We start from the raw sequence: 12934 nt of genomic DNA, 5'->3' as shown, positions 1-12934 counted from the left end.
CCCAAATATATACACACCAAAACCCCAAGACAAAACACACCACAATACAAAAACTCCATGCCACACCCTGGCCTGACCCAATACATGAAGAAAAAACACAAAATACTTAGACCAGGGCGTGACACTACCAGGGAAGTTACAAACAGCACAGGAATTAAATAATCAACATGAATTGATCACATCTTTACTAATGCTGCAGAAATGTGCTTGAAAGCATTATCCAGATCCATTGGATGTAGTGATCACAATATAGGGGCGGCAGGGTAGCCTAGTGGTTAGAGCATTGGACTGAGCACTGACTTTGAGTAAAGCCAGTGTGTCTTTGTATGCGGATGACTCAAGACCATACACTTAAGCCACTACAGCAACTGAAATGACTGAAACTCTTAACAAAGAGCTGCAGTTGGTTTCAATAAGTTAGTCCTAAATATTTCAAAAACTAAAAGCATTGTATTTGGGACAGATCATTCACTCAACTAAATATTGTAATAAATAATGTGGAAATTGAGCAAGTTGAGGTGACTAAACTGCTTGGAGTAACCCTGGATTGTAAACTGCCATGGTCAAAACATATTGATACAACAGTAGCTAAGATAGGGAGAAATCTGTCCATATTAAAGCACTACTCTACCTTCTTAACAGCACTATCAACAAGGCAAGTCTTACAGGCTCTAGTTTTGTCGCACCTGGACTACTGTTGAGACTTGTGGTCAGGTGCCACAAAGAGGGACTTATGAAAATTGCAATTGGCTCAGAACAGGGAAGCACAGCTGGCCCTTGGATGTGCACAGAGAGCAAACATTAATAATATGCATGTCAATCTCTAGAGGTGAGATTGACTTCATCACTACTTGTATTTGTGAGAGGTATTGACATGTTGAAAGCACCAAGTTGTCTGTTTGAATGACTAGCATACAGCTCAGACACCCATGCATACCCCACAAGATATACCACCAGAAGTCTGTTCACAGTCCCCAAGTCCAGAACAGACTATGGGAGGCGCACAGTACTACATAGAGCCATGACTACATGGAACTCTATTCCACATCAGGTAACTGATGCAAGCAGTAGAATCAGATAAAAATACACCTTATGGACTGTGAAGCAACACAAACATAGGCACAGAGGCATGCATACACACACATGATAACATACGCACAATACACACACATACACCTTGATTTTGTGTGTAGATATGTGGTAGTGGAGTATGGGCCTGAGAGCACACACTTAGTATCTTGTGAATTCTGTAATGAATGTATTGTGATGTATTTAAAATGTTAGAATTGCCTTTATACAAATTACATGTCTGAAATGTGCTGTATAAATAAAGCTTGATTTCATTTAAAACGAATGAGCAGAACAAATGCAGCATCTGTCAATTATTTACCAGTACTGTACATCATGTACGGAAATAAAAAAAGGCTCATAAAAAAACTCACACATGCATGAACACCTGCACATGATAATTTCTAAGTCATACAGTATGTTAGTATGTTTCAAATACAGTGTCATTAAAAACAGGTATTGGTACATTGACACTTCCATGCTTTGTCACAGATTTGAATGCAGTAGACCATGGTTGACTTGTTGCTTCTAAATTGTTTGTTTTCTGATTCAGGCATGGAGGGCCATTCTGTAGTTGGCCAAGTTGGCTGGGGCTGAGGTTCGGATGTGTCACTCACTGCTGCAGTGGCTTGACCATGTGAGCAGAACGTGCTTGCTGGTGCAAGGGTTAAAACAGCCGGACAGAGAGAGAGGGACTGAGTTAACTGTAATCTATTGCTTGACAAAGAGCTATTCATAAGAGGGTTAAACTGATTAGGGGAGAGGAGGGTTGAAGAGGGAAATTTGGGGGTAAGGGAGGGGTGGGCTGTCAGGGGCTGGCCCCAGACTTATGATTGTATTCAAATCAAAACACATCCCACAATGCACCTCTGCCTGTCTCCCTTAAACACATACGGAACGGACAAAGAAAAACAAAACTGAGGCCTCTGTAAACAGAATGATCTGTCTTCCTCCATAGGTGCCGCTATTAATTGTAGCATATGAAATTCTGTATATCCCTATGCATTACAACATGTAATTACGCAGCAGTGGGAACCACCACTGCAACAATCACATGTCCATTCCATTTCCTCCGAACAATGGAACATTATCCCAGAGATTTAACGCTGAGAGGCTGCATGGACCACAATGAACAGCATTTGCCACACAATCACTGCATCGGAAGTGTTGACTTCCATATGTGTGACAACCAGCTTGAATGGAATTATGTGGGTAAAATTAATACAATTTGAACACCAGTTTGACTAAAGTAAGTATGGGAGCACAGAGTGATTTTAAACACCATGTAGTACATTACAGTATATTGTATATTAAAACCCCAGGCCATGGTTACATAAAAACTGTTGTCACGAGTACAGGCAAGCCAGTTCTCTGGCAGTGCAGTGAGCGATGCAGCTCAGAAAGAGCTGAGTGATTTTTAACCTGCCACCCACTGGGGGAGAACTTGACTCTGGCTAATGTGAAGAGGGTGGTGCGTCTTAGAGGGGAACGCTGAACTGAACGGGTGCATTAGAGTTTCCATTATGCACCCTTCACTGCACCCCAGCCAGACCTGTCAGAATAGCAGCTCGTTGTAAGGTAGACTGAAGTCGTCATGTGATATCTGGGGGTGGAAAAACAGTGAGGAGAATAGACAGGAAAAAGGAGTAGCTAGTGTTTCTCTGTCTCTGTGCTCCATAGAGACTAGTGTATCGGAGGGCCTCAGGATATTGTGCTAATGCAGGCCAAGTGGGAGTAATGAATGTGTCTGCTGGAGTGTTGCAGGCTCACTGAGGTCAGTGAGGTCTCACTCATTGGTAGTAGTCAGTGGATTATTGATCCAAATACCTTCTATAACCTCGCCATAATCTGTCATTGTATTCCTTGTAGAATGCAGCAATGAGCCGTTTAACAATTTTCATCAATACTTGGTCATCTTTGATGAGTATTCAGATCCCCATATTTTTCTTTTGAGTTGGGATGGATTGGAAATTGTCCACACCTTTAATTTGGAACATTATTTTAAATCATGTGGTAGTGACTCATCTGTCCATCTTAACAAAAGCAATCATTTACAGGGCACATATTTAGTTTTTATCTTATTCTAATTAGTTTTTTTAATGAATGGAAGCAATTTTGCCATTTGTGACCATCCATGGCTAGACAAATAATTAAAATAAAACTGCATTTGTCACTATTGTCTGACCTCAGATTCGAATTAAAACATGCTTTTCTCTCTCTGTCTCTCACACTGGGTGCGTTCATAATTTCAATCTGGAGTGCCAGAATGCACTCAGAGTGCCCGCTAACCGTAAATTCACACTGGAGCGCACACTGGACGCTCTGGCCGAGGAGCAGGGTTGATCCGAGCGTTCTGGCCTCACAACTGCAGTCAAGTACCCAAGCTAACTGGCTAATGTTGGCTAGCTTGCTAGCTACTTCCAGACACAAATGAGAGAACACCTCACTCTGACCATTTTACTTGCCCTTGCAGAGCTGGTTAGGCTGTTTGTATGTTATCCAGAGCATTATCAAGAACTGCTGCTGACAACAATTGAATTACGTTTTTTTTGCCGATGTTTACTGACACCAGCCATATTCAATGGGTGTTGAGCGTTCGTGAATTTGTCAGTTATTCTCTGGCACACTCAGACGAGAGTGAGTAGGTAGCCAGAGTGAATTTACGAATGCACCCACTGTCTCCATTTCCTACTGCTGGATTGGTCACAAGCCATTTACCCATTATTTAAATCCAAACATGTTTTCTTCTATGTGTAATTTTTTGAATCACAGGCACAAACCCACCCCCTGTGATTGGCCCTCCCTTCCCAGTGTTTTACCCCCTTCGCTCCCCGTTTCCACAGCAACTGAATTCAAATCCAAACTCACAGCCCTGGGTATTCTTGGTTTCATCACTATGGTAATCTGAGAGAATTACGAGGGGTGGTGTGGGGGAGTTGCCTTCCCTTTGTAGTGATGGACAGGGAGGAGGGGAGCAAGAAAGTTAAGTGTTTCATAGTCAAACAAAAAATTCCCCAGTGGTGAGCCAGTTGGAACTGCACACTCAAGGTTTTGAAAATCAACTCATATGCTGTGCACCCTCATGCTTGCATGTCAGTATTTAGATTTATTTGGCCATTGGGAATTCCTTGGTTTGTGTTTGATTCTTAATCGTTCTTAAAGGTGCTGGTAAATCTTAATGAATTTCTAGCCACAAAGGGATTAGGTGTGAGATTGTGTATGAAGTGATACACATGAAAGAGTTTTTCTCCAGTGCACTGGGTGTGGAGTTAATTCCATTGCTGTTTGGGAAAAAGTCTGTATAGGAAATAGACAGCTCAGGGAGGATCCCTCACTTTGAGATAACAGCCCATGCCTGAAGTCTTTGATATACCGGTAATCATTTCAGCACACATTTCCTTTCTTTGAGTGTCCTATCAGCTCTCCTAATAACACTGACCTGGGATCAGAGGTACCTTTTTATGTAAGCACAAACTGAGAGCCGCCCAGTAATGATTGGGTCTGTGTTGAAGCAGGTCAGACAATCATTATCTCTGCAGGCATACCTTACCATTAACCAAAACAACAGCCCCTCTCTGGAATGTGGGGTTAATTGTGACTCAGTCTAATCCCTTGTTAAACACAGTGTGGTGTTTCACCCTGAAGCCTCAAGGCTGTGGGTGCATTTTGCTTAATTAATCACAAGACTACCTCCGGCCACTGCTGTCTGAAGGGAAAACATCCTGGACAGCTGAATAGTCGCTGTTTTCCTCTGATGTTTTTTGTCAACATTTCAAAGTTGAAGTAAATTCAATAAATCTTTTCTGTCATTCAACACCCTGGTGAAATGACCTCAGGAGCTGAAGTACAAGATTGTGTCGTGAAAAGATTCAATGATGAGGGTGCAACTCCATCTCTATTCTCATGCTTATTCAATGAACAGACTAGGGGCTTTTTTTAAATGGAATAGGGGCTTTTTACACATTGTGTTGTCAATCATAGGATTTAGTGTACAAGGTGCCTACAGTCTTCATTCTAGATTCTGCAGGCTGTAGAATTGCATTGGTTATCTACTACAATTGCTTACTACAGAGGCTTATAAAACCTAAGCATTTATCAGACCTCATCATATGAAGGCATTCAGTTGTACAACTGACTAGGTATCCCCCTTTCCCTATTCCTTGTCAGAGCGTTCATTGGTTTAACTTTTTCCACCTTGAAAAATATGTATGTTTCCTGTGTTTAAAAGAGAAGGGCTTCCTCCTCTGCTCATTTATAGCTCCAAACATTATTAACTTACATTTCTGAGTAACTCATTGGGTACGTTTGTTTTGTTCTGAGGGGATGCATGAGGTTTCTCTGTGACTGCTCTGTTTATTTTAAAACTGCATGAGTTTTCCACTGCTTTACAATACACATCCTCCTATCATTTAAAACCCTGCATTTGGGGAAAAAAAGAGTTCATTGAGAGACTGAATAAAAGGAGGGGGTGGGGAAAGACGGGTAACTTAGTACCCTGAAACCAGGCTTCAGTCACCAGGCAACCAAAAGCTCACATTTCAAAGCCCGACAAGGAGTTGTAAGAAGTAGAAAGAAAAAGAGAGGGGCGGAGTGTGAGATAGAGAGACGTGTGTTTGGAAGGAGGTGGGGGGGGGGCACTTCATGAAGTGTCTTCCACTTTCCACAGTTTCCCTCTCTGCCATATGCTCCTCCATGATAAACAAAAACAGGTGATACATTTCAAACCAAATCTTCAGATTCCGGTGGAATCTGGTGACATTTTGACATTGATAAGAGCTTCTCTCTTGTGTTGGTATTGGTACCAAACTGCCTTTACCCTTTTTTATCTATTCTCTTCATCACTCTCCGTATTGTAAACAACAGGAAATCTAAATATGGTAAATCTTTCTCAACTAGAATCTTGCTCTGCTTGTCAAAATTGAATCATGTGTTTGTACTTCCCTATCCCAAGGTCTCTATTTTCTCTTTAAATTACGTTCTCTGTTTGCCAGTTATGTCATTCCATATATTCCATTAAGCAGACCGAAAAGTCCTAAACCCTTTGGGGAATTTAAGTAATGTATAATTGATTATTTAATACTTACTCACCAAAAGCTTTATGGGACAGTATAGTTGATGTCCTGAAAACCCATGAGGTTTGACTTTGCCTGTGGCCTTTTGTGACACTGGAAGCCTGTGTCCTCTGCTTGGTAAGCCCACTGCCTGCGTGTGCTGACTCTGCTAGTCTGGTTGTATGTTCTGAGCCTGGGGGCTCTCTGTCTCTCTCTGTGCCCAGGCCGTGTGTCTCTGACCCGGGGGGCCTCGCTGCTGGTGGAGGGGCTGAGCCTGGAGGACGAGGGCTGGTTTGAGTGTCGCATCCTGCTCCTGGACTGCACCACAGACGAGTTCCACAACGGCACCTGGACCTTCCTCTCCATCACAGGTGCAGCTCAGTGGGTCTCTGTGGCAGTCAGAGGAACTGGAACTACAGGACAAGTCATCCTCTAACTGTTCACAACCATCAGTGTTTTCCCTTTAGAATATTCTCAACATCTTCAGCATGTCCCTCTCCTGTTTATCTTCATATGGAGTTTTTTTTCAGTGTATAAGTTGTGGTTGCAAAATGCTCAGTGTTTTACACAGTGCTCACGACACGTCTCGTCTCATCGCCACAGGGGACGTAGACACAGTGCACATGACCTCACCAGGATAGTGGAGGCTAAAGGGAAAACAATGTTTTGTGTTCAAGTATTTCTCTTGTCCTGCAACCTTCTCTCCTTCTACTGTCACTATCTCCTTCTCTCCTTTTCCTATTCTGTTTTCCCAGAATACATGCCACTCAAAACACATGCCACTCCAATTTACTATCTACCTCTCATCCTCTCTTTCTTTCCATTTGTCCATCTTGTCTTATTTTCTTCCTCCCTTATGCATCAAATAGGATATCATCAGGGCAAGTATTGTGTTACATGCATGTAACGTACCTGGCTACTCAACATGTTTGGGTGATCAGAGGCCACTACTAGCTTACAGATATAGCAGTAACATAATTCATAGTTTCCCATTAGTTAACTAATTGTTACACAATAGTTAATTAACTAGCTAGATAATTGTGTTACATTTGTTTAAAGATCATCTAACTTTCCCCCTACAGCCCCACCTGTATTTATCAAGACTCCGCCTACCTTTGTGGAAGTCCTGCTAGGGGACTCCCTGACCCTCAGCTGTGGTGCCCATGGTAACCCTCGACCAACTGTTATCTGGCATAAAGATGAGGCCCCAATTGAGAATGGTGAAAACATGGTGGTATGTAGAAAAGCTTCTGTTTGCTGTTGTTGGATGAAGTTGTTGGTCATGATTCAAAGCATCTGCAATCTCTTTCTCTCTCCCTCCCTCTCTCACAGGTGCTCAATGGCACCTTATCTTTGGCCCCCGTCACCAGAGAGACATCAGGAATGTATAAATGCCATGTGTCCAACTCGGAGGGGAATCTGACCCATACTACCCAGCTGCAGGTCAAAGGTCAGTCTGACTATCTTCTAACCATCTGGGAGAGGCAGGCTTCTCATAAGCCCAATCAGCTCAGTTCGCTCACCTTAAGGGTCTCCGATGTATTAACCCCTAAAGGTTCCTACATTAGTCCTTAAAACCTTAGGTCTGGTCTAGAAGACAAACTATTTTGTTTACTAACCATTTAGTTTACGGAGTGGCTGCGGACAGGTCTTTTCTGGACCCCTCTTCCCGTCAGCTAAAGGTCCTAAAGCTTCTGCTTCAGCCTCAATTCGTATAATTATTATATATATATATATATATATTGCCATTTAGGAATGTCTTGTTCAATGTGTTTCTATGGGCTATAGTGGTAAAGGCCAAATTCAATATTTGATCAAATCATTTATACATATTTAGTTTGATACCTAAAGTTGTCCTAAAATTCAAAATCAAATAGCTAAATTATCCATGGTAGGACCTTCTTAAAACAATTCCATATGTCAACTTACAATATTTCACCTCTAAAAGTTGACCGCAAAAATATGTGCGTAAATTAGAGGTAAAGAAACACGTGCACAGAACGTGATTCCAATCTTCAGCACTGGGCCACGTTCAGTGGCCAAATGTTGTTGAACATTGCAGATAGGAATGCCATGAATAGGGCCTACGTGATTCCTTGTTCAACATGTCAGAGAGGCATGTTTGCTCTACAACACATATTTCTCTCTGAATGTTCCAAAACATTGCGTCCTGCTGAATGCGTCCCTGGGGAAAAGGGTTCTTGGGGGCTGGGATAGGGTGGTTACCTACGGATCCGCAGCCTCTGCCTTTAGTTTAACAGAAAGCCAACTTAAAGCACAAATGTTTTCTGTGAAAATAGTCTGGGTAGCCATTTGATTAGCTGTTCAGGAAACTTATGGCTTGAGCGTAGAAGCTATTTATGAGCCTCTTGGACCTAGACTTGGTGCTTCGATACCTGATTTCCTGTTTGCTTATGGCAGTATACAGCTCATTGAGGTGGTATGTAGACAGCTATGAAAAATACAGATGAAAGCTCTCTTGGTAGATAGTGTGGTCTAAAGCTTATCATGAGATACTCTACCTCAGGCGAGCAAAACCTCAAGACTTTCTTAGATATCGTACACCAGCTGTTGTTTACATAAATGCATAGGCTCCCATCCCATGTCTTACCAGAGGCTGCGTTTCTGTCCTGCCGATAGAGTGTATAACCCGCCAGCTGTATGTTCTTAATGTCATCGTTCAGTCACGACTCGGTGAAACATAAGATATTATAGTTTTTAATGTCCCGTTGGTAGAATAAACGTGCTTTCAGTTCGTCGCATTTATTTTCCAGCGATTGAACGTTAGCTAGCAGGACAGAAGGCATGGGAAGATTAGCCACTCGTCGCCTGATCCTCACAAGCACCCTGATCTCTTTCCGCGAAATCTGCGTTTTCTTCTCCAGCAAATAACGGGGATCTGGGCCTGGTCAAGGTGTCTGTATTAAATCCCTCCCGTTCGACTCATTGAAGAACAACTCTTCGTCCAGTTTGAATCGCTGTTCTGATGTCCAGAAGCTCTTTTCGGTCATAAGAGATGGTAGCAGCAACATTATGTACAAAACAAGTTACGAACAACGCGAATAAACAAACAAAATAGCATGGTTAGTTAAGAGCCGATAAGCCTTCCCCTCCGGTGCCATTTTACTATCAGGGCCCGTATCCCCAAAGCATCTCAGAGTAGGCCCCTCCGGTGCCATTTTACTATCAGGGCCCGTATCCCCAAAGCATCTCAGAGTAGGAGTGATGATCTAGGATCTGTCAATATAATCTTATTCATTATAATCTAAAAGGCTAAACCGATCCTAGATCAGCACTTTTACTCTGAGATGCTTTGTGGATACAGGCCCAGAGCTACTGTGACACTTCCATCTAGTGGTGTATGGTCTATAAATGCACTGTTCTTGTCACATCAAATCCTCAGCTGTTATTTGTGTCTGCATACCTGTATCATTAAGGTTTATCAGTATGACTCACTTGTTTTACAACCAGAGAAAAATACATGTATGCAGTAACTTAAATTCTCCCAACTTCAAAATAGGTCCTCCACTCATCATCATCGCCCCAGAGGACACCACCCTCAACATATCCCAGGATGCAGTTCTGCAGTGCCAAGCTGAGGCCTATCCCTCCAACCTCACCTATGAGTGGTGGAAACAGGGACAGAATGTCTACCATATCGAGTGAGTTGACTTTGACACATTGTAAACACACAAACTACATTAGACACACAAACTACAGTAGAAACACAAACTTCAACACAAACACACACAGGAACACAAACTACAGTAGAAACACAAACTACAACACAAACACACACAGAAACACAAACTACAGTAGAAACACAAACTACAACACAAACGCACAGAAACACAAACTACAGTAGAAACACAAACTACAGAAGCTACTGGAATCAGTGGCGGTCAGTGCCGTTTAAGATGACGGAGGACAAGCTTTTTTATTTTCATAAGCATGGCCTTATTTTATTACAGCATATTGGATAACATTCATATTCCATTCACCCACTTTAATGTGACAGCGATAGGTTTAGGCTACTACAGTACATTATACTCAAATTTCCCTATATCCATCATGAGGTTGCTTTAACCTAGCCTATGAATGAAAGTTTACAATGTAGGTGCACACAGGTCGAGACATTTTCTTTTAGGTGACAGACACATGGAGAGACAGCGACACATTCAATACTGCATTGCACACTCTTGCCTGCATCTAGCTGATCTAGGGTGGAATCATTAGTCCAACAGTTGCAAACAAGAGTTTCTATTGGACAAATTCTGGTATGTTTATCCCCGTTTCATTCCGTTTGCTTCCATCTAAGAAACGTTATTCAAGAGAATCGGCGGAATGAATACACACCTGATACGTGTAAACACAGTTCATTTTGAATTCCTTCTCACATCTATGCTTTCTCCTCATCTCACCTTTTCCATTCCCTTGTGGACTTCAATGCACAACACATCAGCTGTATGTGACCAGGCAAAAAATAATAATCCAAGCCTAACCATATCATAACCGCTACGCACAGCCTACATTGTTGTCACCATATAAGCTAAAGCAACATCATCATCAACATAGCTAATAGAACTAATGTGTTAGTAAACCCTCTACAATCATGCAGTAACGTTACAGTGTATAGTCAGTAAGCAATTTAGCACTTACACCGGCAGGCCCCGATGGCAATAAATTAGTAAAACCAAAAGCTTACCTTGACTTGGAAGAGTTCCAGTGTTGTGTTGGATAGTTATAGCCAGCTAGCTAAAATAGCATCCTTCTGTTTGAGCAGTGTGTTTGAGTAGGCTAAACTAGCTACAGTTGTAGTCGGAAGTTTACATAGACCTTAGCCAGAAACATTTAAACTCAGTTTTTCACAATTCCTGACATTTGATCCTAGTAAAAATTCCCTGTCTTAGGTCAGTTAGGATCACCACTTTATTTTAAGAATGTGAAATGTCAGAATAAAAGTAGAGAGAATTATTTATTTCAGATTTTATTTCTTTCATCACATTCCCAGTGGGTCAGAAGTTTACATACACTCAATTAGTATTTGGTAGCATTGCCCTTTAAATTGTCTAACTTGGGTCAAATGTTTCTGGTAGCCTTCCACAAGCTTCCCACAATAAGTTGGGTGAATTTTGGCCCATTCCTCCTGACAGAGCTGGTGTAACTGAGTCAGGTTTGTAGGCCTCCTTTTTCAGTTCTGCCCACAAATGTTAACTAGGATTGAGGTCAGGGCTTTGTGATGGCCACTCCAATACATTGACGTTGTTGTTCTTAAGCCATTTTGCCACAACTTTGGAAGTATGCTTGGGGTCATTGTCCATTTGGAAGACCCATTTGCGACCAAGCTTTAACTTCCTGACTGATCTTGAGATGTTGCTTCAATATATCCACATAATTTTCCTGCGCCATCTATTTTCTGAAGTGCACCAGTCCCTCCTGCAGCAAAGCACCCCCACAACATGATGCTGCCACCCCCATGCTTCACAGTTGGGATGGTGTTCTTCGGCTTGCAAGCATCCCCCTTTTTCCTCCAAACATAACGATGGTCATTATGGCCAAACAGTTCTATTTTAGTTTCATCAGACCAGAGGACATTTCTTGAAAAAAGACATCTTTGTCCCCATGTGCAGTTGCAAACCGTAGTCTGGCTTTTTTATGGCGGTTTTGGAGCAGTGGCTTCTTTCTTGCTGAGCGGCATTTCAGGTTATGTCGATATAGGACTGGTTCCTCCAGCATCTTCACAAGGTCCTTTGCTGTTGTTCTGGGATTGATTTGCACTTTTCGCACCAAAGTTTGTTCATCTCTAGGAGACAGAACATGTCTCCTTCCTGAGCGGTATGACGGCTGTGTGGTCCCATGGTGTTTATACTGTACTTGCATACTATTGTTTGTACAGATGAACATGGTACCTTTTGGAAATTGCTCCCAAGACTGAACTAGACTTATTGAGGTATACAATTTTTCTTTCTGAGGTCCTGGCTGATTTCTTTTGATTAAACTTCTGACCCACTGGAATTGTGATACAGTGAATTCTAAGTGAAATAATCTGTCTGTAAATAATTGTTGGAAAAATGACTTGTGTCATGCACAAAGTAGATGTCGTAACCGACTTGCCAAAACTATAGTTTGTTATCAAGAAATTTGTGGAGTGGTTGAAAGACAAGTTTTAATGACCTAAGTGTATGTACACTTCCGACTTCAACTGTAGCTGCATTTGCTAGCTAAGTAAGTGAAACTGAAAGTTAAAAAAAATATGAAATCTGTCTCTCTATCTCTTTCTTGCTTCTTTATTTTTTTATTTTATTTTATTAATTTGTTCAAAACTGTTCAACTATTGTCTTTCTCTCTCTTTGATTCAACTAATCACCACATTTTATGCACTGCAGTGCTAGCTAGCTGCGGCTAATGCTTTTTGTACTAGATGCATTTTCTGATCCTTTGATTGGGTGGACAATATGCCAGTTCATGCTGAAAGAGCTCTGATAGGATGGAGGATGTCCTCCGTAAGATATAATTACTGTGTATGTCTATGGAATGGGGTGAGAACCATGAGCCTCCTAGGTTTTGTATTGAAGTCAATGTACCCAGAGGAGGACAGAAGCTAGCTGTCCTCCGACTACACCATGGTGGTTGCTACTGTAACGATGTGCGCTGAGAGTCGGGAAGCAAGTTCAGGGAGTGAGTGTTATAATAATAAATAAATAAACACAACATATTACAAAACATGAACAATGCACAGCCATAAAACTGAAACAGAAACAATTATGCCTGGGGAAGGAACGAAGGGGAGTGATATATATATGGCAGGTAATCAA

General features: G+C 41.8%; 1 protein-coding gene across 1 annotated transcript in view; it reads left to right on the top strand.

Annotated features, from left to right (window-relative positions):
- The window catches only part of igsf9b (immunoglobulin superfamily, member 9b), a 49085-nt gene that overhangs the window by 23013 nt on the left and 13138 nt on the right, over positions 1–12934 (top strand). The window contains exons 4-7 of the mRNA XM_031819738.1: positions 6344–6490; positions 7202–7353; positions 7452–7569; positions 9640–9781. Of these exons, the coding sequence (XP_031675598.1) occupies positions 6344–6490; positions 7202–7353; positions 7452–7569; positions 9640–9781 (559 nt within the window). The remainder of the gene's footprint in view (positions 1–6343; positions 6491–7201; positions 7354–7451; positions 7570–9639; positions 9782–12934) is intronic.

This window comes from Oncorhynchus kisutch, linkage group LG3, assembly GCF_002021735.2.
Source record: "Oncorhynchus kisutch isolate 150728-3 linkage group LG3, Okis_V2, whole genome shotgun sequence".
Lineage (NCBI taxonomy): Eukaryota > Metazoa > Chordata > Actinopteri > Salmoniformes > Salmonidae > Oncorhynchus > Oncorhynchus kisutch.
This window is presented reverse-complemented; position numbering and strand designations above follow the sequence as displayed.